At 39.3% G+C, this 27,555-nt stretch overlaps 2 protein-coding genes across 4 annotated transcripts; one reads left to right on the top strand and one right to left on the bottom strand.

Moving 5' to 3' along the window:
* Window positions 1-492: 492 nt before the first annotated feature.
* On the bottom strand, window positions 493-14,170 carry ptpn1 (protein tyrosine phosphatase non-receptor type 1). 2 transcript variants are annotated; one of them, XM_061983916.1, is made up of 9 exons: window positions 13,744-14,168; window positions 10,865-10,955; window positions 10,358-10,458; window positions 6,418-6,516; window positions 6,200-6,337; window positions 5,911-6,120; window positions 5,185-5,346; window positions 4,005-4,162; window positions 493-3,706 (listed from the first exon to the last, which is right to left on the bottom strand). In XM_061983916.1, the coding sequence occupies exons 1-9, from the start codon at window positions 13,798-13,800 to the stop codon at window positions 3,436-3,438; spliced, it is 1,287 nt and encodes a 428-aa protein (XP_061839900.1). In that variant the 5' UTR covers window positions 13,801-14,168; the 3' UTR covers window positions 493-3,435. The 2 variants fall into 2 exon arrangements, with proteins under 2 accessions (XP_061839900.1, XP_061839909.1); XM_061983925.1 differs by lacking the exon at window positions 10,358-10,458 and having other exon boundaries at window positions 13,744-14,170.
* A 106-nt stretch (window positions 14,171-14,276) lies between these two features.
* klhl12 (kelch-like family member 12) lies at window positions 14,277-24,260 on the top strand. Of its 2 annotated transcripts, none has more exons than XM_061983903.1 (12): window positions 14,277-14,518; window positions 15,028-15,254; window positions 15,382-15,535; window positions 15,613-15,830; window positions 16,570-16,719; window positions 16,803-16,917; window positions 17,007-17,113; window positions 19,747-19,942; window positions 20,016-20,174; window positions 20,291-20,389; window positions 20,457-20,643; window positions 23,539-24,260. In XM_061983903.1, the coding sequence occupies exons 2-12, from the start codon at window positions 15,072-15,074 to the stop codon at window positions 23,663-23,665; spliced, it is 1,695 nt and encodes a 564-aa protein (XP_061839887.1). In that variant the 5' UTR covers window positions 14,277-14,518; window positions 15,028-15,071; the 3' UTR covers window positions 23,666-24,260. The 2 variants fall into 2 exon arrangements, with proteins under 2 accessions (XP_061839887.1, XP_061839878.1); XM_061983894.1 differs by lacking the exon at window positions 14,277-14,518 and adding an exon at window positions 14,539-14,726.
* The last annotated feature ends 3,295 nt before the right edge of the window (window positions 24,261-27,555 follow it).

The raw sequence follows: 27,555 nt of genomic DNA, 5'->3' as shown, positions 1-27,555 counted from the left end.
CTGCTCCCAGTGCCACCCACACTGGTTTAAATGGAACTTAGATATTGGGTTTCACAATGTAAAGCGCATTGAGTCACTAGAGAAAAAGCGCTATATAAATATAATTCACTTCACTACTGTGTTGTTTACTTCAAATATAAAAAAAACAAGAATGAAATGACAGTTTTTCCAGCAGCACGTATGACTGTGCTTCTTTGTAAACAAACAGAAGCGCTTGAGCAAGTTGTACAGTAAAGAAAACTAGACAGTCTATAATGAAACATGTATAGCTCAACAGAGTCACCTTGTGGTTATTAGAGAAAACGCCACCCATTTGAACATCCATCCATTTTCTACCGCTTGTCCCTAAGTTACGTCAATATTCCAATATGAACGCTCTTTCATTGATTTTGAAGCAATTTATAGATGAGTTGTCCTTTTTTTAAAAATATTTTCAACAAAAAAGCTAGTTTTTAGTGCATGTTTAACTTGTACGGCAAAAGAAAGTCACCGTTCTGCAGCATATTTCTTTATTTGAAAAGGCAAACAAACACAAATAAAAAAATACACATTTGTAAGCTCAGCATAGAAAACGGGAGGACTTGCGATGCTGAGATTGAATGGAATCCATTAATCAAACAGAACCACAACAAAAGATTCAGCACACTAAAAACCTGATTTAAGATATACTGTACATAGATATATCTAGTAAGAGTGCATCCTTCAATAGGACAATTATACATTCTTAACAAAAAAAGTATACAGCTGTCCAACTCATTAGCAGCAGAACGAATCTTGTCGAACAAATGCAGCATGCTAAAAGACAACTTCAATAATTCCAAACAACATGTCCATCTTAGGGCGATGCCATTTTACCACTACAGTGTATTGTTTTCATCCCGACATGTGCTGGTGTTTGACTTTGTTCATAATCCCTGGTTCCGTGTTTAAAAGGCGAAACAATTTGACGTGTTTGTATTGCTAGTGAATAGTCTCTCAGCTACTTTGATGTGTGTTTGCATCCACCATCACTCAGCTGGATGGATGCCCTGGAGCTTCCATGTGACAGCCAAGACTTACACCCATAAAACTTTTAGTAAGTCACAAAATTTGACATTTAGACAAGGCCAGGGAAAATAGAAATCTCCCCATTGACTATTTTGTCCTCCAATGGAAATATTTGCACTGTTGAGATACATGGTAGAGAATACGCAGAAGAAGCCTGGTTTGCATCTAATATGTTTTCCTTTGATAATATTTCTTGATAAGATGATGTCACTCAATCATTAGTGGCTCCAATACCAACACAAACCTAACACTGACACACACATGTTGTGTGAGGCCAACGTGTAGCCTGCCGTGGGCCACTAATGACGACTGATAAGTCAGTGGCCACTTCAGTATTAATCTCTTATCTAATGAGCGCAGGGGCGCTTCCCTCACACTTTTGCATATTTAACGTTACTGTTGGAGCACAAAAAATGATACACGTGGAGCCTCTTTCCATCTGGCATATGTTCAGGCAATCTGACACTTGATTATACCAATTTGGTTGGGGAAGTAAAGAAAACTGGAGGTAAAATAGGAGATACGTCCTACTATATTGTATGTATCATTAGGAGGCCATTAGGCAGCGTCGGTTGATCACATGACTGAGACTATGGTGTGGTACAGGTAGGGAGACTTCTGGTGGCTTAGATTTCATTAGGGAAAGAGGTTTGTGGCTTCAGAACAGAACATTGACATGGTGTTCTATTAGATTAATACTACAGGGCGGCTATCTTTGAATGCTGTCAATTCTCCCGTTGAACTGATCATTGTCATCGCTGCGGCAATATATGCTGATGACATACAAATCTACCTGGTCCTCTTACCCAGTAACACATGGATACTACTGTTACTACTTGGGATGTGCCGATCGACCACCAATCAATATAAGATGATTTTCATGAAAAAGTATGTGATTGCCATTGCCAATGAATGCATTTTATTGCTGATCACAAACACCGATCCCTTTTGGCGACACTATTTATTTTTAGTCCCCAGGCTGACAAGCGGCTCGCAACTAATTGTGTGTCTCCAACACAGTGTGGCGGTACTCCTCTCAGCTAATAATAATAATCACCTTTATTACCATAAATAAACTGCTTTTTTTATCTTAAGTTAATCACTGGAGGATGAGGCCGAACATATTGATATTGTTAAACTGTCAATAGCACTCACCATGAATAAATTAAAAAATGTAAAGTTAATACGTTGGTATTGGCCGATCTCACTCATGGATGATCGGAACACGCCTAGTTATCACAGGAGCCATCTGTTGGAAAACCCAGACATTCTAGTTTAGTTTCACGTTCAATGTATGGTCGTTGCCGTGACTTTTTTGGTGTTTTAATAACTCTGCTACCTTTGTATTTTGTTTTAGGAAAAATGTCTGTTATATACTGAATATAACAAACATTCACTTATGGGGATCACAAACATGAAAAATGAGGCTGTAATGTAGCCGAAGTCCATCATTTTTGTGACTCCTAAAATGTTGGGCCTTGACTGTAAGTTGAAGCTGCTTATTTTTACAGCGGCACATGTTTAACTTGTGGGATTCGAAGCTTTGTCTTCTCTGCAAAATGTGTGATCAGTGGCTGCGATTACTGCTGCCAAGTTAGTTATAAGAAGTTTAATTGTGTGTCATTTATTGGCAAGAACAAAACCAGCCATGGAGATAAGCTAAACAGTTTCTGCTCAGCCTTGTAAAGATCATTACTTTTATTTTATCTACCGGTAATAATAGAAAGTTAGGTATGATCTGCTGCGGACTTTGTTGTCTTGTCAGCTTACTTTTCAGCGGTACACACATTAGTACGTTCTTGGTTAACAACGCTAACAAACAGCTGAACAGTTTCTGCTCAGCCATGTAAAGATCATTACTTTTATTTTATGCAGTAATAGAAAAAGTTATGTATGATCTACTGCAGACTTTGTCTTGTCAGCTTACTTTTCAGCGATACCCACAGTGCGTTCTTGGTTAACAATTATAACAAACAGGCTCTTGCAACCTCTTACTTAATGTTAAGCGCTGCATCCAATAATCACACATTAATGCCTGAGAAGCTTTCAATCTCACTCATAAACTGAGTGGGCAGTAAAAATAGTGTTTATGGTCCCATAGTTGTAGCGTATTTTGGCTTTTGCTTCTCTATGCACTCTTATCTAAAGCCCTTTGTGGAACGCCTCGTATTGTGTTTAAGTTGACATACGTATCTGGGACGTGACACCTTGAAAAGGGTTAGAGTTAGGAAAAGTGGGTGATAAGAATTGGCTGCCAGCTCTTTCCATGAATCTGGGGTAAATTTTGAGAAGTTCCAGCAATCCACTCACTGGCAGTCTGAGAAGCTTGTTTGACCAGGCTAGGCTGCTTTGCACCAACAGTGGTGATGGCAGGGGAAGTCACAGACATCAGTGGTAAATGGCTCGATAACAGACGTAAGCGCTCAGTGCCAGCGCTGTGCACAGGCACACATTGGCAAGTAGCGGTGACCAATTCTCAGGGGCTGGAGAGGTTTCCACTATCTGCTCGACTGCCTCCGCCACGTCATGATACTCTTGCTGCAGCTGAGCATCGCTTTCGCATTTGGAGGTTGGATCTTGGACTTTCATGTGAGCATCAAACTGACCTGCACCAGCAGGAGGAATGGTTCTTCTCCGCAGCTCTGAGTCTGGAGATGACCTGTATGAGGAGAGCAAAGGAATACATACATGGAATGCTGTGTAAAGTTAGAAAAGACAACATTCTGCATTGAACTTTCAAACAGCATTGTGATCAAATCTGAAGAGTGACGGTAGCAACAATGCGTCAGAATAACCTAAAAAAAAATCAAAAAAAAGTTTCTTATGAGTCATGTTACAACTCGTGATCGTAACCACTTCCTGTTTACAGAATTGATTGCGTTTGACTGTGAGGTGTTTCAGACTTTTCCAAGAACCTGATGTACAAAATATTAACAACTTGATTCATGTTTATTTACCCCAGGCTGTGGATTTCACTCAGTTGGATAATCTGATCCTTCTCAGGAAGAAATGATTCAATTTTGCCATTTTGAGGGTCTCTTGGAGGGAGGAGGGGAGGCGGAGGGGTGAAGTCAGGGGGATCATCCTCCTCGTTTGCAAACTCCCTCCATGATTCCTAATAAGAGAGACAATACATTAAAAACATATAATGAGTACATCATGAATTCAGCAATACGTGAGCTTCATCTAGTGGTATCCGGAAGAATCACTTGATTAAAGTAAAGTGTTTTATTTTTCTATATTCAAACCCAGTGTTACTGTTCAAACTGTGCGTAATGTTATAGTGGCAAAAAATATTTAATATACTTATTAAATAAGACCTCTGCCCTGATTTAATTATTACTTAGGCCTAATACGCTACTGTATTTTAATGTTGGTAATTATGGTGGTACTTTAGGAGCCAAGAGTTTTCTGAAGCGGTACGTGGTAAAAAAAAGTTTGAGAACCACCAGTCCATTTAATATGTATTGGATATGCTTTGGTGTGAATTTTGCTTCACAATCACTTTAATAACCAGTCTGTTGAGTCTGTCTGCAAAATGGTCGATACTGGAGGCGTTCCCAGATTGTAAATGAAACCATGCCCCACCCTCTTCAAAAGTATCAACCGTGTATCTTTTGAAAATGTATACTGCTTAAATATATGTCTTGAAGTTGTCACCACTATTTTTTTTTCCAGACATGGTCGAAATTGTAAACATTATATAGATTCACCTGGTCACAACAATAAGTACACCAGCACACACACTGATCAAGTCAGACCTGCATAAAAAACAGCAGCTTTTATCAGCATTCATGTCACTGCATGTTGCACGTCAGTGCTATTATGCACATGCCAAGATCAGATGAAAATAATACCTTATCTTACCTTTTATTGTGTTTTCTCATAGCCTAAAGCAAAAGAGGAGGAGGTCCTAACGCTTTAATTAATTTCTAGAGAAGTATGTCCACCTCAAGGTGACCTCACAACGTAGCTAAACTGAAAACTCGTAAACAGAGCCATTCAAAACTGTGTGCAAGCTCATACCAAAATGCATTAACCTTAGCACGAGTATCCAGCATTGTACCAAAATGTATAATTCTGAAAATTCATCAAAAGGTCCCCTTTAAAGTGGTACAATGGCTAGAAAATACTTGCCTGCAAAGACATGTTCCCCTTGATGTATTTGGCACCTTCGATGACAGCAAGGTAGGAGAAGCGAAGTTGATCTGCAGTCTGGATTAAGCCCATACGATGGCGTCGCATCTCCAGTAGAACATCGCGAATACGGACCGAGGATGGGTCCTTGCGAATGGACATCTACATTACAAGTAAATAACATTGTGTTGAATATAATACTGACATTAGTGGTTGGATTTGTTGTGACTATACTGGTATGAAACAAAAAAAATGACAACATGCACAGTTATTAGGTAAGTGAATATATTGTTACTATTGTTCAATCTACATACAACTCCAAGCAAACCAATCTTTAAGGCGCTTTGTGTGTGTCAGGTGAAAGAGAAGGGTGTGATCTAATGTGACTACACCTCTTATTAAGGTGTAAATATCGTTTTTAAGCAGCTGCATTACTTCAGGCCGACAATATTAAAATGTCACACATCATTCCTGAAGATAGCACTGTGGAGCACGCGGTTAGCAGGTCTGCCAGGTGGTTCTACCGATGCCAATTGGAAAGGCAAAACTTACTTTTATTAAACGGTAAGTATAATTTTGAACAGACAAGAGTATTGTATTTTGTCAAGAGTAAAGACTAAACCTTAAAAAGGTGATTTGCCTCATTGTTATGCGAACACTGTAAACACAAAGTGGTATTTTTTTCATGTATAATGTCAACTAAAATGCTAAAGTCTCAGTACAAACCAATAAAAGGCATGTGTCCACGAGGCAGAAAGTTCCAGAACGTCCAATGCCAGCGCTGCAGTGCACCACTACTGGCCCCTGGTCCAAATTCATACAACCTGACTCTTGCACTTTAAACAAGAAATTAAGGAAGGACGCAGGAGACTCTGGCACTCCAAAGTCGGGCCAGGTGGTGTAGTGGAAATGTAAAATTTCTCGTGTCTCCATTGTCTGCAGTGGGAGAGATACATTCACAAAGAGTTACCAAAACCCTCCAATTTTCAATAACCTCTGCTCCTGCAGAACTTACAGACATATTTTCCAGCTCGAGATGACGAACTGTGTAATAAGATTTGATGTCTTCAGATACAAAGGTAAGTTTGAAGTTGGTATCTTCAAAGACAGCATCTCCCTCTTCTCTGTGAGGCCAATATTGTGCGCATTTAACCTACAACAAATAATTGTAACAAAATAAATTTGGGCAGAAATCAGCTATAAGGAACATTGAGCGACAAAACTGCTGCTTACTGATCCTTTCTCAATGACTCTGTTCAGCATCACCACACCGCGACTCCGCTGCTCCCACACCATCTCCCAGAAATGCCCACACGTATTTGGTAGGGGTCCCTAAAACAGATCAACAAGTGATTACAGTAAAAAAAAATACATTATACTGTAGTACAAAATACTGTACATACTGTTCTCAAAATTGTCTAATATGCTCAATGATTCATCGTAATAGAGGCCAACATATAGTGTTCTGCAAGAACAAATTTAGAGAACTAAATATAAGCATAAGAAGATTTAAAGAACAAGCTGCTAACGAGGTACAATGCCCAGCATCGTCCAAGATCACTTAGTGCATGGGTGTCAAACTCTGGCCCGCGTAATTTCACTTGGCCTTTGAGGCGATATCAAATTAACAGTAGAGCTGGCCCGCCGATTATGTACAGCCGCAGTGCCGCAGTAACACCGCATTCACCGCTAATTCTCATACTTGCAAACCCTCCCGGGAGACTCCCAAATTTCAGTGCCCCTACCGAAAATCGTCACGTCCGCTTTTCACCCAGTCCAACGAGTGCTGGCCCAGTCACAAAAATGTGCGGCTTCTGCACGCACACACAAGTGGATGCAACGCATACTTGATCAACAACGATACAGGTTACACTGAGGGTGGCCGTATAAACAACTTTAACACTGTTAGAAATATACACCACACCAAACAAGAATGACAAACACATTTCGGGAGAACATCCGCACCGTAACACAACATAAACACAACAGAAAAAATACCCAGAACACCTTGCAGCCCTAACTCTTCCGGTCTGCAATATACACCCCCGCTACTGGGGACGGCGTGGCGAAGTTGGGAGAGTGGCCGTGCCAGCAATCTGAGGGTTACTGGTTCAATCCCCACCTTCTACCATCCTAGTCACGTCCGTTGTGTCCTTGAGCAAGACACTTTACCCTTGCTCCTGATGGGACTGGTTAGCGCCGTGCATGGCAGCTCCCGCCATCAGTGTGTGAATGTGTGAATGCGTGTGTGTGTGTGAATGGGTGAATGTGGAAAATAGTGTCAAAGCGCTTTGAGTTCCTTAAAAAAGGAAAGGTAGAAAAGCGCTATACAAGTACGACCCATTTACCATTTACCACCAAACCCCGCCCCCACCAGCCTTGTCCACCTCAACCGACGCACAAAGGGGGGGGGGGCACGTTGTTAGAATGGATGATAAGCGGACGTAACGACAGCTCGTAGAGGACGTTAAAGGCAGTACCTTTAAGGCACGCCCCCAAGACTGTGGTCTGGGTGGACTACGAGATATAATGACTGATGAACACCTTTGTTCGGTAATGAAGGTTGCCTCAGCTCAAAGCCTGAGCCCTGACATTAATAAACTAGCATCCAAGAAAAGATGGCAGGTATCTGGCTTGGGCACATCAGATTAGATCAGTGTGTTGCAAACTGAGCAGTTTAAAGTCCTGAATGGTTGGTTTATTCATTGTTATTTTATTTTCACATTTATTAGCCTGTGGAAAAAGTTAATGTTGATATTTACCTCAGAAGGCTGCAAATAGAAAAGAGGCATTCAATTTTTATTTAATTATTTGATATGCCATTGATATTTTTAAATTATTATTATTATATGAAACTCGATTTTGCATGTCACTATAAAGTTATATAAGCCTTACTTGTTCAATATTCAATGCAAAACTTGTTTGGGTCCCTATTAAAAGGTTAATTTGTTCAACCTTGGCCCACGGCTTTGTTCAGTTTTAAATTTAGGCCCACTCTGTATTTGAGTTTGACACCCCTGACTTAGAGCCTTGGACCCCCTTCAAAACATTGTAGCTCCTTTTTAAATTTAGTGACAACAATAATTGATAGAGATTAAAAATCTAGGCACCTGAATACTTTTTCAAACATAATTACAGTCAAACCTGTCTTTTGCAACCACTCAAGGGCCGCTATATACAGTTTGCAGTAAACGCAGTTTGAACATAATGTAGGAAAGCACCAAACCATTTATAATGTAGCAGGTTCAAAACTGGAAGTAGAGACTGTAGTAGTACTTCGCAGAGATTCGAGCGAGTTTGAGTATTGTGCTGAGTTTAGGGATGTAACAATACGAAAATCTCATCTCACGGTTATCGAGACCAGTAATGATCACGGGTATCATCATTATTGTGGTAATGTTGAATTTGCTCAAAAAGGACTTACACACACAAAAATCTTTTGAACAATTTTTTTTTTTTAACTATAATAAATAGACACACTGTAAGAAAATCCACTACTTTGCATGGTTTGTGTTAATTTTGCTTCACTGGTATGTTTTAGTCTTAGTATTTATCTTTTTTAATGGCTAAGCTTTTATTGTTTTAAACATTGATTTGTACGGTAGCACTTTAAGATTCATTTACCGTATTGTTCGGGCTATAAGTCGCAGTTTGTTTTCATAGTTTGGCCGGGGGTACGACTTATACTCAGGAGCGACTTATGTGTGAAATTATTAACACATTACCGTAAAATATCAAATAATATTATTTAGCTCATTCACGTACGAGACTAGACGTACAAGATTTCATCGGATTTACCGATTAGAAGTGACAGATTGTTTGGTAAACATATAGCATGTTCTATATGTTATAGTTATTTGAATGACTCTTACCATAATATGTTACGTTAACATACCAGGCACGTTCTCAGTTGGTTATTTATGCGTCAAATAACGTACACTTATTCAGCCTGTTGTTCACTATTCTTTATTTGTTTTAAATTGCCTTTCAAATGTCTATTCTTGGTGTTGGGTTTTATCAAATAAATTTCCCCAAAAAATGTGACTTATACTCCACTGCGACTTATATATGTTTTTTTTTCCTTCTTTATTATGCATTTTCGGCCGGTGCGACTTATACTCCGGAGCGTCTTATACTCCGAAAAATACAGTAAATGAAAAGTGTGTAACAAATAAAATCTATTATTGTTATTCATTATTTTGGGGCATCGTGGCATCCCACTATGTTCAGCGGTTCTTGAATGCACAAAAAAAAACCACCTGTCTTGTGTTCCTCTTGAGTATAGAATGATCACTCTGCCAAAGAGAGCACAGCATGTAGGTTTAATGTTGAACAGCTTAGTTGCTCAGTGTTTAATCACAGGTTAACTCGATATTTCTGACAGTCCTACTTATTATTAAAGTAATGTGTGTTGCATGCATGACCGGTTGTTAACTTATTGTTTATTTATATTTGAAGTATTTGTGTTCATTTAAGTTTGAATTGGGATATGTTGTTTCTTAATGGGGGACGACGTTAATGTCTCTTGTTTTCATGTTAGCATCTCAGCTCGCGAGCTGGTGCCAGTCAAAATGTGTGACTTTATCCAAGTTATAAATCACAGTTTTTTGATCATTTAAATTTAAAACGGTAATACTAACTGTCGGAAGTTTTACCCCGGTCAAACTTGAGTTACAAAAAAAAGTTTTACCATGTTGCTGAAAGCTGCTGTTCCTGTGTTATTGAAACAAGAAACAAACATAACACATACCAATTCTCTCGCATGAATGCGCGCTATTTCACTTGTCGGTGACATCACTCCTGCTGTTTGGGGGAGCCGAAGCTGCTCTGCATGCAACTGGTGAGTGTTGGAGGAGCACCGAGGAAACTCGCAGATGCGAACGCAAATGCACTTGATGGAACTTAGGGGTAAAACTCAATCAAAATTAAGCAAGAGTGCAGTAAATGTTGATAATAGTGGCTGCTAAAATAAGTAAAATATTGCGGAATGCAAAATAAGTGGCCGATATAGACAGTATAAAACACTACTTTCCTCTGCAGGGGAAATTTTTGTGGCCGCCATAGAAAGGTGCACACTAAGACACGTGACTGTGGAAATATATAGTGGTCTGGTAATAAATGTATCATTAAGATGCAGAATTATTACATAGATATAATTTAAAAAATGTTTTACCTGAGTTAGGATATATTCCCTATGCGCCTCTTCTACTGTTATTACGCTGGCGTTAATGTAGTCATTGGCACTCAGCTGCAGACATATTCTGCTGTGGTCAACTGGGGAAAAAAAGTTATGAAAATGTACATTAAAAAAATATGAATGTCCAAGTATATATGTACAGGTGTTCATAAAGTGTATTTAGAGCACAGATTTAGAACTTTACACAATGACACAATGTTTGGCCTCCCATGTAAAATTAATTTATTTCAAATCAGCGCAGGATCCTGCGGTTAAACTACGTTGTACTGTGGGTGCAATACGAAACTGTCAAGACAACACTGTACCTGCCTTGCTTTTTTACATTTGTAGGAAATTCATATTTACATTGATGACAGAGCATCAGGAGGAAGTGGTGGGTTTAGTAACTGGTATAAAGAGACTTGAGATGTGAGGAAACCTTAACGTGCTAAACAGTCACTCTAGCATTCCTGTCACTTTAACCATATTATCAGTAAAACTTACATGGGCTAACATCTCGGTAGCGGTTCCGACTCTTGTTTTCTGGTAGTTTGGCAACCTTGCAGGGGAGTTCGCATGACTGCTGACGAATCTCCTGGAAGAGAATTTAAACTTGAAATTAAACTTTTATGACCTAATACAGGGATATGAGCACCCTTTGAGGAAAAAAAGAAGAAAATTGAGAAATAAAAGAGGAACATTTCTGATAGCACATAGTGCTGCCATGCAAACCCAGAAAGAAAATGTTGAAAATCAAGACTACATTTCCTGCAATTGGGTGCATTTCTACACAATATTTTAACCCTTCGATTGTCATCTACCAACCTCTTTTGGTTGTCTTTTTGACACTTACAGTCGTGGCCAAGAGTTTACATACACTTGTAAATAACATAACGTCACGGCTGTTTTGAGTTTCCAAAAATTTCTACAAATCTTATTTTTTTGTGATAGAGTGATTGGAGCACATACTTGTTGGTCACAAAAAACATTCATGAAGTTTGGTTCTTTTATGAATTTATTATGGGTCTACTGCAAATTTGATCAAATCTGCTGGATCAAAAGTATACATACAACAATGTTAATATTTGGTTACATGTCTCTTGGCAAGTTTCACTGCAATAAGGCGCTTTTGGTAGCCATCAACAAGCTTCTGGTTTAATTGTTGACCACTCCTCTTGACAAAATTGGTGCAGTTCAGCTAAATTTGTTGGTTTTCTGACATGGACTTGTTTCTTCAGCATTGTCCACACGTTTAAGTCAGGACTTTGGGAAGGCCATTCTAAAACCTTAATTCTAGCCTGATTTAACCATTCCTTTACCACTTTTGATGTGAGTTTGGGGTCATTGTTCGTTGGAACACCCAACTGCGCCCAAGACCCAACCTTCGGGCTGATGATTTTAGGTTGTCCTGAAGAATTTGGAGGTAATCCTCCTTTTTCATTGTCCCATTTACTCTCTGTAAAGCACCAGTTCCCTTGGCAGCAAAACAGGCCCAGATCATAATACTACCACCACCATGCTTGGCGGTAGGAATTGGTGTTCCTGGGATTAAAGGCCTCACCTTTTCTCCTCCAAACATATAGCTGGGTATTGTGGCCAAACAGTTCAATTTGTGTTTCATCTGACCACAGAACTTTACTCCAGAAGGTCTTATCTTTGTCCATGTGATTGTAATCATCCAAATATGGTTAGCAGCAACGTAGACAGCTGTCAACACTGTGGCTTGGAGAGCAAACAGAGGCAACAAAAAGTAAGCTAGCTCGATGGTTCGCTAACTAGCAAGCTTGTTTTGGTGCCCCTGATTGTCTACCCGCCCTGCGACTCTGAGTGGCGTTTAGACAAGAGGAACAGCATATACTGTACCTGCGGCTTAGGCCAGCATTCAACAAATGTAGTTTTGATCCTATTTCCACTCATATCCTATTAAAAAAACACAGAAGTGATATTGTGACGCAAAAATTTATGTTTCAAATGCCTGCCTGTCGATGCAACATGAAAGGTGCATGATAGCCAACAGTGGTGTCTCAAAAGATGCTTAAATTAGGTCTGTCAAAGTTAACGTGAAAAACTGCTGGGGAGATTTGCCGCTTGCAGAGGGGTTCGTGGAGCTTCACATCCGTTTTTACAATACAATAAATCTACGCAACATCAAATGTAGATTGTTGCTGTAACTGCTTCAGTAAGATGGAATAAAAACTCAGCAGAAAAACATGGTACACAGGAAGTCTAGAGTCACTTTTTAATCAGAGACTTTCTTCAAAACATGTTAAGACATCTCTTCTCATGCCAATCAAACACTTCCGACTTCACAATAATAGGTTACGCGTCACATCCGGTCTTAATACATAACAAAGTGAAAAAACGTCTTACATTACGATCATGCTTCGTTAAAAATGTTTTGTAATGTAATCTTAGATTTTTCTACCGAAATAAATGTTTTCTGGCAGATTTAAATGAAGTGTATACTCTTTTATATTCTGTTCTGAATGATAGTCTTCAATTACAGAATGTTTAGCAGGCTGAATATAACATTGTATTAATAGACAAGGTCAAAACATTGTCATACAGAGAGATATGAATACAATTAATTTGTACAACATGTAATGTACAGAATATCAGAAGCATTTATTCAGGTAGAAATATCACAGATTACATTACCAAACTTCTTTGACAATCAACACATGATTGCAACAATCCACATTTTGTTTTATTATTGAGTGAAACTGGTATTTAAACATGGAAGTGTAGCTCCTCTCCTCTGAATGCAAGTGCTCCTACAGCAGGAATACAACCGCTGTAATCTTACAAAACACAAAATCTTGCAAGGTACCTACACATTACAGTTATTTTTTTTCTTGTCATTAAAAGCATGCTTATGTCCATTTTTGTTTTGAGCTGTTTAAAAAAGTATGATGTTTAAAAGCATTTATTTAAAGCAAACTAATTGTCCAGTCATGGTACTAAAAACTTGTAAATGATTTGTCTGGAGAACACTTGTGACCAAAACATTATATTTATCTGCGATTAATTTTGAGGTAACCGAACAAACTGCGATTACTTGCGATTAAATATTTCAATCGTTTGACAGCCCTAGTTCAAATACATTGAATTATCTAACATGACTATACAATTTTGTCGTGGGGGTTGGAGTATACAGGATATATCATACTATGATCATGAATATTATAAGTGTTAAATAGAGCTCTGGAAGGCAACAAAGAGAAGCAATGGGCTTGAAGCATGCAAGTGAAAGTGACATAAAAAAGTGCACAACAGGAACACTTTGAGCGAGTGCGTATAAGCTAAGGGTGTAAAAAAGCACACTTAGTTGATAACCACAATCATTTGTGCTACACGGGACGGCTAGAGAAACCTTTACCCACCTGATAAATGGCGCTCCAGATCCCGTTATCATCGATTTCCTGAAACTCGGCTTCCATTGCTGACAGTCCAGCTGTCGCGCCTTCTTGTCCCACTGTCAACAACCTCACCTCGCTTCACCCGCGATGTTTCCCCACACGTAAAAGTGTCTGAAAACGCGGACAAGATCCTCACCGCTGTTGACAAATTGTCAGAAGAGCAGCATTGATGACTTCGATTAGAAATCGGCCTGCTGTTAGCGGAAACAAGCCGCAGGCTCCTCCTACGCGGTGTTGCTAGCTGCCGTCCTTGGTGGCAAAGAATACACAAGTATTCACACATACAACGTGGCTGAAAGTCCTCCGGAATAAAACGAGGAGTTTTAAAAACTTACACGCCGATACGGATAACTTTAAGCGGGCGGAACAGTCACTTTACCATTTCTCTGGCAGCTGTGTGGACCGAGCAGCGTGCGCGCGCACGGAAGACATCTTACCCACTACGTGCTGACGCCACTCGTGTTGCGTGCACGTACACGTACGTAGTGGTGTGTTTACGTTCAGCCAGTCAGTAGAGCCATTAAGAACTGCAGCTCTTTAAAAATGTTCTTGGTGTAAATTGAGATTTGGACACATTTTCTAAAATTTGAAGATGCGAGGATTTTGTGATCTGTCAACATGGACTGAGAAGAGTTCAAAGGCTTTATCCAGGCTGTCTGGGACAAGGGGCTTTGATGCAAAGGCTTGCTAGCAAAGAAACTTAGCTTGACGCTTTGATTCAGCTTTGACACAGCGACAGGTATTATGTTCACTTTGTTAAAAGCTCCCCTGTGTCTGTGGCTTCGTGTGATGTCCTCTTCTGGCCAGCGGCTGACTTTCTATGGCTGTATTTCTGTGGCTGTTGTCTAGCGTCGGCGTTAGCCTTCTTCTGTCCTTTGGCTGCTAGCTGATGTGTAGCTATAGTTATTGCCTCCCTGTGGTGGAAAAAGTATTGAAATCGTTTAACGGTAAGTTGCATGTTCCATGACACATCAAAGAAAACTATCTATTTTTAAATATGTTTCTTGATCGAAATAATGTAACCAGTAAACAAATTTACATGAACGTTGATCATACTATCTACAAACATTCAACTATATTTGTATTTGTTTGCAAGGCGGTATTATAATATAAATTGAGCCACCCATCCACACAGTTACTATTTTTTTAAATCACACTTACATATAAATAAATGTGCAACAATGCAAACACATATAGTGTTGTACTAATATATGTTCTCAAGTAAGAATACGATTTCATGTCATTTAGATTCTTGGAGTGGTTTGAGAGCACTGAAAGACTCTCAATGCAGCATGGCTCCCAAGGAAATCATGACCAACTCCCACGCCAAGTCCATCCTCAATGCCATGAACTCTCTCCGCAAGAGCAACACACTGTGCGATATAACTTTAAGGGTGGAAAATGCTCATTTTCCAGCTCACCGGATTGTCTTAGCTGCCTGCAGTGACTATTTCTGTGCCATGTTCACCAGTGAGGTAACCATCAAACTATTCATCATAAAGCCTATTACACAATTTACAATTCCAATTAAAGAGACCTATCAAGGAGAGAAATAAGGCAACTTAGCTTAATGCACCTCTTACGAATATTATTGTTTGTTAGCTTTCAGAAAAGGGGAAATCATTTGTGGACATTCAGGGGCTCACAGCATCAACTATGGAGATCCTGCTGGACTTTGTGTACACAGAGACAGTGCTGGTTACTGTGGAGAATGTACAAGAACTGTTACCAGCAGCGTGCTTGCTTCAACTTAAAGGTTACTGTTAACATTATCCTGGCTAAATCAGCGGTTAAAAGACATGTGCGTCTCCAGTAACACATCTTTTTCTTCAGGGGTGAAAAGAGCGTGTTGTGAATTTTTGGAGAGTCAACTCGACCCGTCAAACTGCCTGGGCATACGTGACTTTGCTGACACCCACAATTGCCTCGACTTGATGCAAGCTGCCGAGCTCTTTTCCCAAAAGCATTTCTCCGAGGTGGTTCAGCACGAGGAGTTCATGCTTCTGAGCCAGACAGAAGTGGAAAAGCTCATAAAATGTGATGAAATCCAGGTGAGAAAACAGGGGGACTGTTTTTTGTGTCATAATCACAGTTCCTGGAAACGTCAAATATAAGATGTTTGCTCTTAATGCTTAATATGAATGGCTACTTATGTCGAGACTTTTGTTTTAATTGTCAGAGCCAAACTGTCACAGCTCTCCTGTTGTAAGACAAAACCCTGAGTACGGAAAAAGAAAAGCAAGTATAAACCTGCCGTGGTCTAAGCCTGTTCACCCACAGCTCCCACTGTTGCATATTATTACCGATTGCAGTCACATTGAAATTGCAGCGAAGAAAAGCGAGTTTTAAGTGCTCAGGAAATTCCTGTCCTCAACCACAAGTCTCCTTTGCAACAACCTAGTTATGATCACACAATGATTTATAGAATAGCTCAACTCAAGACATTTCAGCTCGTCATGTATCTTGCGAAAAAAAAACGAGCCAAAATATTTTGAGTTTATTTTTGCTGTATTGCCCCAAAGCAAACACGTCTCTGGAAATAAAAACAATTGCCTAACAATGATCGTTGTCCTCAAGCTTGGACATAATTTATTTTGGCGGCAACAGAGTTTATCATCATTTTCAATCAACTTTGAATTGTTTTAATGTCAGCTTTAACTGCAGTAAAAGTGACTAATGGTTTTACATCGACATTTTTATAGTTTAATATTTTTATATTACTATTGACTTGTATTTGTCAAGACTAACATTCAGAGACATAATTTCTTTTGTTGTGTGTTTTGTTTCCAGGTGGATTCAGAGGAGCCTGTATTTGAAGCTGTGCTAAACTGGGTCAAACACAACCGAAAAGAGAGAGAGCCACATTTGCCAGACATGCTGGTGTTCGTCCGAATGCCTCTGCTGACCCCGCGCTACATTACAGATGTCATTGATGCCGAGGTGAGACCTGCCACAGGTTCTTTTCGTTAAGAAATATGTGCCGATGTATTTGGCATAATCAAGCACGCTCTGGCACGTATTAGCCTCTTGTACGCAGCAGCCTGCCGTGTCGAGACCTTGTTGATGAAGCAAAGAAATTCCATCTGAGACCAGAGCTGAGGAGCGAGATGCAAGGCCCACGCACACAAGCTAGATTAGGTTAGCTGTCTTGGTGTTAGTTTTCGTTGCATCCTGTTTGTCATCCACACTGCTGTTTACACCACCGATGGTTTCTGCTATTTGTTCAGGTGCCAAAGAAATCCTTCTTGTCATTGGTGGATTTGGCAGCCAGCAATCACCAATTGACATAGTTGAGAAATATGACCCGAAAACACAAGAGTGGAGCTTTCTTCCAGTAAGTATATAATCTGAAACAGCTATCCTGGCAATTATCTACACAGTCAAACCTTGGTGTTCGTACACCCCACTTTTCGTATAATTCAACCAAAATAAAGCCATTTTTTTTGTACACATTCTCGGTTGTAGGATAGGATAAGATAAGATACTTTATACATCCCACAAAGAAAATATTATGTTGCAGTGCAGATGCAAAAAGTCCACAAAGATAATATTACAAAAGCACATGAAAACAAGAAGGAAGCATCAAGGGACATATAAGAGATTAAAGTAGTACAGCGCTGATGCAACCACCTGCCACTTTAGTGACAAAATTTGTACATACAGCTCAAAGTAAAACACAATGAAAAAACAAAAATTTAGCAATAAATAATAGATATTGTACACATACGATTGCACCAAGCATGGACAAACAACAAAACAAAAACACTATTTCAACACCCACATACTGTACACCGCAGTGGCCTCTGCATTGCTCCAATCCATCGTCGGCTGGGGTCGGGAGCCGCACGGCCATGTATACAAAGAAATGAAATTACTTGGTAAAGAAAGTGAGAAACACTATTGAATCCAAGAAAAAACTTTGCTGCAAAGTACAAAGGTGGCGCATGGCAGATCTCAAAGGGATGTACAGGAAGTTGCCTCATTCCTCTCCACTCCTCACCCTGCCGTATTAGCCAAGAAGTTGTTAATGAAGGTGAAAGTGCTGTTAAATGTTCATTCATCCATTTGTTGCATACATTATATTTCATTGTTTTCTGCATGTAAAACTAGGCTTAGTCTCTATAAAATGTATTTCAGCAGTTATGGGTGGCTTGCGATTTCCGACTGAAAATGGCGACAGTTTGAGTGCTGACTGTGTATGTCAATAGCTGTGTTCTTATTGCAGTTTTTTGCAAAATAAAATATTTCTAAAATTTCGACAAAGTACATGTGCGAGCCGTAATTCTCGTAAAATCTCATCCCGTGAGACGCCACTTTGAGGAAGATATTGCAGCCACCGCTGTTGCCTGTGATGTCAATAAACGACGAAGGCAACGTCATTATGGCCCCCTTGACATTGCTCGGGTATGTGGGTCTCTCCGAGCCCCCAACCTACTGATCCAAAGCGAGACCAAGACGGGCCCGTCTGCCTTAGTTGCCCTTATTGGCGCCCCACCGGTTCGGTGTTTAGGGTGAACTGTAAATGCCAAAATTTGCAAGTTGCATCATGCTTTTGCGAAACACTTTAATATTGAAATGTCTCAAAAAACACTTCATGAGAGTGCAAAATGATTTAGCAATATTTGAGTTTTTTCAAAATATGGGTGTTTCCGTTACCAGTTTTTTTTATTGCAATATTAGGTTCTGCGCATTTCTAGGGGTAATAGAAACGCAACTAGTGTGTGTTGAAGAGGATGGCAATGTAGACTGTGCACGCTGGAAGAGGTCTTTCTAATGAGCCTTTGAAAGCAGTAATCAATGAAATGATTAAAATTACAAAAAAAAACCAAATAAAAGTAAGAAGTATGTTGCATTAAACCTACCTGTACTCTGACAAGTACAATTCATCCAAAAAGTTACTGAAGTAAACAAACAGCATAAATTGAGGGTGTTAAGATACAATAGACTTTATTTGTCCCACAATGGGAAAATTATGTGGTTGCTGTGCAGTGGGATGGGTTCCAGCACCCTGCAAGCCCAAGATGGACAGGCGGTAGAAATGGATGGCTAGACAGTGCAGAATCAAAAAGTCCACAACAAATAAGGTAAAACACATGCAAACAAGAGGAAAACATTAAAAGATCACTGTACGGAAGCAGCCGGCTGCCACTTAAGAGCTACAAAAGTGAAACGACAAAAAAAGAGCAATAAATTATACATATTGAGCACATACAATTGCACTGTGCATAGGCAGGCAGTCTCGGACAGAGGCCGCTCTCTTGGTTGCTTTGTTCATTTGTGTTTAATATGTATAATTTATTGCAATTTGTTTTTTTTTTGTTGTTTTACTTTGTCTGTAGAAATAGCGCTGCTGAAGTAGCAGCTGGTTGCATCAGCTCTGCTCTTTTTAAGTCGTTTATGTCCTGTGTGTTCTTTGATGCTTCCCCTCTTGTTTTCATGTGTTTTACCCGGGTTTGGTGTACTTTTTGCATCTACACTGCAACCACATGATTTCCCCATTGGAAGATGAACAATGTCTATATCCTATTCTATACTAACAAAACAACCAAGAGAGCCGACTACGTCCCAGGCTGCCCACTAGCTCTCGGCTCTCAGCCCGATCCGCGCTGATGAGTGAGAATCCATCCTGGGTAACCGAAGTGTCCCAATGCATGCTCATTCAGCCAGGGCTCCTTGAAGCTCATCCATCCCGACGCTCAACTCTAGCTCCGCAGGCTATTCCTCCGCATCTCCTATGGTTTCTTTATACGGACTCAGGTGGGGCTGAGAACAAGCAAATAGTTTCTGGTGCAAAAGTCCCCTGAGGTGTATCCAAAAGAGTTTACAAAAAAGCACGCCACTGCAGTCAACCAGAAGGCAAAAAACACGTGAAAACAAGGAAAACATCAATCTTTTTTTTTTTTCAGATTCCTGCTTGTCATCTGCAGTTTTTTTACAATATCGCTAATGAGCACATTGTTTTTGCAGAACATTGCAAGGAAAAGGCGTTACGTTGCCACAGTGTCTCTCCATGATCGGGTTTATGTGATTGGAGGTTATGATGGACGGTCAAGACTCAGCTCTGTGGAGTGTCTGGACTACACGGCAGACGAAGATGGTGTGTGGTACACCGTTGCTACCATGAATGTGCGGCGTGGCCTCGCTGGCGCCACAACACTTGGAGGTGAGCTTTTGTGTAACCCACGTTACACAGAAATGAGTAAAAATCTGATTTCATTTTCTTTTTCCTCCATCAGACATGATCTATGTTGCCGGTGGCTTTGATGGCAGCAGACGCCACACAAGCATGGAACGATATGACCCTAATATTGACCAGTGGAGCATGCTGGGAGATATGCAGACAGCTAGAGAAGGTGCTGGTCTAGTAGTGGCCAGTGGACTGATATACTGTCTTGGTAGGACACACTTTGTTGTCTCTCTTGAGTCACTTGTCTTGGTAGGACACACTTTGTTGTCTCTCTTGAGTCACGTTCATTGAATTATGAAAACTGTCTTTAATATTTCCTCAAAGGTGGATATGATGGACTCAATATACTTAATTCAGTAGAGCGGTATGACCCACACACAGGCCACTGGACAAGTGTCACTCCGATGGCCACAAAGCGCTCAGGTGGGTTCCCAGGATGCGAATTACAAGTGCGGAATGTGTGAGCAACTCTAATGTCCTGTTGTTTCAGGGGCCGGTGTGGCTTTGCTCAATGACCACATCTATGTGGTTGGAGGCTTTGATGGTGTTTCGCACCTCGACTCTGTTGAGGTCTATAACATCAGAACAGACTATTGGACCACTGTGACCAGTATGACCACTCCTCGATGCTACGTAGGAGCAACTGTCCTCAGAGGACGTCTCTATGCCATTGCAGGGTAAGGTTTTCCCACTGTTCTAACAATCAACATTTATTTATGTAGCCCTTAATCACAAGTGCCTACAAGGACTGCACAAAACGCAACGTCTACGTTTACACTGCAGGCCGTAGTGGCCCAAATCTAATTAATTTCTAAATCAGATGTTTTTCTAGCTGACTGTTTACATTGAAAGTAAAATGTGATCGTTATTAGACTCCAGTATAAATGCGCACAGGCCCAAATGTGGCCTTGTCCTCAATAAAGTATAAACAAAGGAAGTTCACTGGAACTTAATCTGTTGAAATGAGCGACCTCTTGTAGATGAAGTTGACTGTAATCACTTTACTTGACAAAGTAAAGTGATTATTTTACATACCGTATATATTTTTAATTGAGTATTTAAATCGGCATTTCGAATCTTGAGGTATAATTTTTTGATGCGGCAGCAATATAAATCGATAGACACCACTTGAAGCTTTTTTCAATAAAGTAGCTCATTTCAACAGAACACTAAATTCAGAAAATTAACAGGGAAGTCGCTACTACGCGAGAAAACCTGAACAGATCGGCGTGTTAGCTGGTTTGTGCCGCGGCTGTTGTGTAAAGGAAGTAGTCAGATGATGGAAAACAACTGTAGGAGGAAGAAGAGAATTGCAAAAAAGAAAGTCATTGTGCTGCGCACAGAAATGACGTTCGCCCAAAGTTGACATAAAAGTCGCATTCAGTTTACATTCAGGGCGCATTGCATTGCATTCACATTGGAAAAGATACGTTTCAAATCAGATTCAGTCTATATTCTGATTTGGCCCAAATCTGAAGTGAAAAGATGAGATGTGAAGCGCTTTGGAGCGTTTACATTGGCCAAAAAATCTGATCTCTGTAACTTGAGGGCAAAAAAAATCTACATTTTTTGTGTAGTGTAAACGGGGCGAATGACATCCCCTTATCTGAAACCCACATCCGGGCAAGGTAAAACTCATAACACAAAATGACAACAAGACACGTTTTAAACCCTATGGCTCGATTTTCTGCGGTTAAAATACAACCAACTTGTAGCGACGTCTGCAGGCATCATCCAGACATCTACACAACAGTAAGTAGGCCGAAGCTAATATTTCGAAATTACTCTTATTGTACTGAATTACTGTTACTATTAAAGACAGTAGAGCAGGAGCAAGACCCCTTACTTCACCACTACTTTTGTTGTACACCATTGGCAATATTGCCCGCTGATTTGATAAGCTAACATACGCACAGTGCGAATTTCACGTTCTCGGCACGCTGTTACTAGCACAACTTGACATTTACACACACACACACACACACACACACACACGTTGCTGGAGTTCTAACTGGCTGTTCATGACCAAAGATCGTATATTGTGAGAGGATGATCTAATGCATGGTGATGTACAGTACAGCACACACGATGTCCTAGACAAAGTACATTTGCAGTCAGTCATGTTATCTTCTTTGTGTCACTTAAAAAAATACAGAGAAAATTACCTTGGTGTCCTCAATGGTAGCTACGGCCATGTATAGAATACAACTAGTTTAATCATATATTTTTCAACATTTGAAAAAAAATCTTTTCAGCTAAAATAATAAGTTTAGTGTAAAATGTACTTATGATATATTCATGGAGTGCAGATCTTGCTGTGAATTTTATTTTTGAGATGCTGTGCAGTAACCTTAATATAAGTGTTTCAAGACTACTTCAAAGTTGCATTATCCTTTAAATTTGATTTTTAGTCGACAAAATTTACTGTAATTTTAGTCGACTAAAATGCTGAGGAATTTAGTCGGTTTAAAACTAGACGAAAACCAAATACATTTAGATGACTAAATTATGACTAAAATAAATGTTTGTCAAAAGACTTGGGAAAAACGTAAAACATTGGGAAATTTCTGTACGGCTTGTTGGGAGGAAGTATAACGGAAGGAAATATTGTTTTATAAACATCTCCGCCATGCCTCCATGGTTTGATTTCTAATTAATCAATACACAAAAACAAGTACCAATAGGTAAGAAAAGTTGGTTTTGTATAATGGGTCTCCTTTAAGTTCGGGTACGCTCCTTTAAGTTCAGGTACGCTTAAGTTGAGGTACCACTTCATAAGATTTTTGTCTAAAACATGCATGTAATTCAATTAAGTTTTGAGCCAAATAGCATAAAAATCATTTCACACAAATTTAAAGAAGGCAAAAAAACATCAGTCGGGGTGAAGACACCAGCGTCATGTTTTTCCTTTTCCGGTAGTTTGCAGCGTTACTTACCGGTATGTAGAATTAAACATACTGTACATACAGATGAGGTACATACTGTATGTCTGTGTAAATGCAGTTTATCCGAAAATATCATGCTTAGCACCTGCTGGAGGTAAGTAGAAAATGTGATTCCAAGAAATGACAGGTGAAGGCTGGTAAAATATTATACCTCCCCTATAGTTTAAATTGTTTTCATGTGGATCAAGCTGTATGTTGATTTATTCAAAAATGTTTAGTTTTTAATTTGTGTTCCTCGCAGTTCAGTGTTAAACCAAAATAGTAGGAAGTTGACAATCTAATAAGTGAAGTGAATTATTTTTATTTAGCGCTTTGCTCTAGTGGCTTAAAGCGCTCTACAGAGTAAAACTCATTATCTAAGTTACATTTATACCAGTGTGGGTGGCACTGGGAGAAGGTGGGCAAAGTATCTTGCCCAAGGACACAATGACAGTGACCCCCAGATTTACGTTTGGGGTAAAATTTTATATAGAGCGACTTGTCAACCAATAATTTTGATTTGACATATGCTTCTTTATGCAAAAAACAGTATAGTTAGAGTTCCAGATCAAATTTTTTATATCATATTTTATCTGCTAGCTCTTACTATATTTGATCACACTGCCTCTTTTCTTGTTGTTTTCCTAGATATGACGGGAACTCTCTACTCAGCAGCATTGAATGTTACGACCCGGTTATCGACTCCTGGGAGGTGGTTACCTCCATGGTGACGCAGCGGTGCGATGCAGGAGTTTGTGTTCTACGAGAAAAGTGATCCCTACCTGAGAACTCAAAGAGCCACAAGTGGCGTTAAGGATAGGCAGCAAGAATGTGATTCAATGCTATGAGAATGAAGCTGGACCTTTTGCCATGAATACTGCTACAGAGACAGAGCTTGGCCGTGGTCAACCACCAACTGGAGCCCATCGTCATTTGCATGACTCTTTCGTGGCCGCCGTATCCACAGCTGTAAGAGTATTTTTTTCAATTTGTCCTTCAAGTGCAATATATTTGTACAATTCATCAGAAAACATGAACAATGGAGATGCTGCTATGCGCCTTTTGACTCTGGCTACATCGTGTGGTGAACATTCATAGTGCCTCTTGTTAATGCGCCATTTGCTTATTTAGCATTTGCCACGTCTTTGCATTTCTATTGATTAGAATTGCTTTTTGAATCCTCTCAATAAAATGTTTTCATTCATGTTAGAGATGAATATGGTTTTCAAATAACTGAATTGTACCAGTTAGATTATGTTTTTGAAAATGACAAACATCTGAGGTGCATGTCATTGCTCAAGCATTTCAGTTTAAATATGTAACTTCACTATTGCTTGAAAAGTAAATAAACACACTTAATTGACACTTAATATCTTAGCTTTATGAATGTGTGTTATGTAATGCAAACACAAGTCCAGAAACTCATTTGTCATGTTGACTTCCAACTCATACTATAGTATTGATTTTGACTATTGATTACACTGTATATGCTCATTATAGCCTGGTGAAAACAAATCTAATTGTGGCCTTAATCTCCTCAATAAGTATCACTCAACTTTTTTTTTTTTTAATGTTCAACTATGGATTTAAAATAAACAAATAGGGAATAATTGAAGGAAGACGTTTTAAAAAAGTATAGCATTTACATGTACCATTACTTTTTATTAAAAATATAACCATGATTTCAAATAATTAGATGAAATTAATTTGCAGTTGGTATTGGTAACTTTAAAATCTGAGTTTGGACTCTGGAGATGCTTTGCCATATTTTACTGTAGACACCTTTACTTGCTTTTTTGTTTATGGTCGAGTGTGTTTATCTTTAGTAAGTGAAAGACATTCTCTATTGTCTTGATCAGACCACTGAATGATATTTTGTGTGTTTTCATTATAAAAGTCCCAATGAGCTTATAATAGAAATCAAAAGTGTATGATGATCATAGAATCATTTTTATGGTGAAGAAAAAACATTTACCTCATTCAGTGCATCCAGAAAATATTCACAGCGCCTCACTTTTTCCACATTTTATGTTACAGCCTTATTCCAAAATGGAATTAATTTATTGTGTCCTCAAAATTCTACAAACAATAACTCATGATGACAATACACATTTCTTTTTTCAGAACAAAATATGCAAATGTATTAAAAAGAAAAAACAAAAAATCACATGTACAGAGACATCCTGGATAAAAAAAAAGAACGCTTCCCATCCAACCTGATGGAGCTTGAAATGTGCTGCAAAGAGGAATTGGCGAAACTGCCTAAAGATAGGTGTGCCAAGCTTGAGGCATTGTATTCAAAAATAATTGAGGCTGTAATTGCTGCCAAATGTGCATCAACAAAGTATTGAGCAAAGGATGTGCATGTGAATTAGGTTTTTTTTGGTATGTTTTTTTTTTTCATAAATTAGCAAAAATGTTCAACAAAAAAAAAATCACATAGTCTTTATGGGGTATTGTCTGTAGAATTTTAAGAACAAAATGAATGTATTCCATTTTGGAATGAGGCTGTAACATAACAAAATATGGGGGAAATGAAGCGCAAATCCACAATAACTGCAAGAACAAGACAGCCAGATTAGAAAACTATTCTTTTTTTTTTTTTATCATTCTGGAATTACATTCTCTCATGAAACTAACTTGTATCAGAATTAGGGACAAAAACAACTATAATACCACGTCCTGTTTTAAACAAGGATAGTTGTTTGATATGTGCATGTGTAACTTCAAACAACACTGATGAATGCTGACTGAAGTAAAATACGGAATATGTGTATAGGCCTCCATACACGTAATTTCATAATGCTCACTTTCAGATAAATGTAATTAAAGAGAAATGGATAAGAATCCTACAATAAAGCTACCAGCAGGTGAAAGTAGCCAAGGATTTTCTTCCATGTGCAGTAGTACCTCAATTTGTGTTTTTTTGACAAAGCTCTTAACTCAAAACATTTGTACGTCAAACACCTCCTGGAATCGATTTAATTGGTGCTTGAGCCCCTATAAACATCACGGTTTTATTTTTTTTATTATTTTTTTTTATTAACTTTCACAGACAAAATATTATATTTTCTGAAAATTGAAAAGAATAGAATGAACCACAAACAGCTGTAGTAGTTTCATAAAGTAATGCAATAATAATGTACAGCCTTTACATTGGAGAGTGGACTTATACAGTATCGCCTTCCATCTGCGTCACCGTCATAGACAGCATCAGCAGCTTTTCCATATTTCATCAATAAATGTCCACCGTTTAGATATTATTTTAACATCCTTGGCTGATGTTTGACTCATTTTGCTTCAGTATGGTGCAGACCAGCAGTGATACACTCGGTCAAGTTTTTGATGATTTTTTATTTTTTTATTCAATAAGTATGAGTCACTTTTTCTCAGAACTGTCCTTCACACTCACGTTCTTCCTTCACATGCTTGTGAAAATTAAGTTATGTCAATCTCTGGCCATAAGCTATTGCTAGCGAGTAAGACCAAATGTTTCGGTCTGATCTTACGGAATTCACTTTGACATTTGCTACACCAACTAATGGCGGTGTTGCTTGTAACTCAAACTTTTGCGTGCAACCTAACCTAAAGCATAACCATTACCCGAGAGGCAGCTCTTATCCCAAAACTATTTTAAGTTGAGGTACAACACTATTAAAGTCTGTTATCCAAATACCATTGACTCGCTGAGCAACATCAACAAACAGTACATTACAACAACGACATGGACTACAGGAAGGAGGTGAAACATCTGGTTGACTGGTGCAGAACCAACAACCTGGTCCTGAATGTCGACAAGACCAAGGAGATCATCTTCGACTTCAGGAGGCACCAGTCCAGCCACACTCCACTCTTCATCAACGGCACAGCAGTGGAGATCGTAAACAGCACCAAGTTCCTGGGGGTGCAGATAAGTGACAATATGACCTGGTCCCTACACCCGGAGCTCTTGTGAAAGAGCTCAGCAGCGCATGCACTTTTTGCGTCGGATGAAAAGAGCACAGCTCCCTCCCCCCATTCTCACCACATTCTACAGAGGCACTATAGAGAGCCTACTGACCAACTGCATCTGTCTGGACTGGAGCCTGCAGTGCCTCAGACTGGAAGTCTCTGCAGAGAGTGGTGAGGACGGCGGAAAAGCTCATAAGGACTCCTCTTCCTCCTATCCAGGAAATCGCAAAAAGCTGCTGCCTGACCAGGGCTCAGAAAATCTGTAGAGACTCCTTCCACCCCCACCAAGGACTGTTTTCACTGCTGGACTCTAGAAAGAGGTTCAGCAGCTTCCGTAGCAGAACCTCTAGGTTCTGTAACCGCTTCTTCCCTCAGGCCGTAAGACTCTTGAACGCATCATAATAATCCCCTCAATTCCCCCCAAAAACGGATTAACTCGCTGGAATATAAAGACAATATAACATACATCCATAAACCTGGATGCATATGCAAAAGTGCAATATATTTATCTGTACAGTAATCTATTTATTTATATCTGCACCTTATTGCTTTTTTATCCTGCACTACAACGAGCTAATGCAACGAAATGTTGTTCTTATCTGTACTGTAAAGTTCAAATTTGAATGACAATAAAAGGAAGTTATGTGAGTAAAACAAGACTTTCAGGAAGCAGATGATGGAGTAGAATCTTACTCCCTCCCTCCTCGTCCACTG

The sequence above is a fragment of the Nerophis lumbriciformis genome, linkage group LG01 (assembly GCF_033978685.3).
Source record: "Nerophis lumbriciformis linkage group LG01, RoL_Nlum_v2.1, whole genome shotgun sequence".
NCBI lineage: Eukaryota > Metazoa > Chordata > Actinopteri > Syngnathiformes > Syngnathidae > Nerophis > Nerophis lumbriciformis.
The sequence above is the reverse complement of the archived record's forward strand: the minus strand, read 5'-3'. Positions and strand labels throughout refer to the sequence as shown.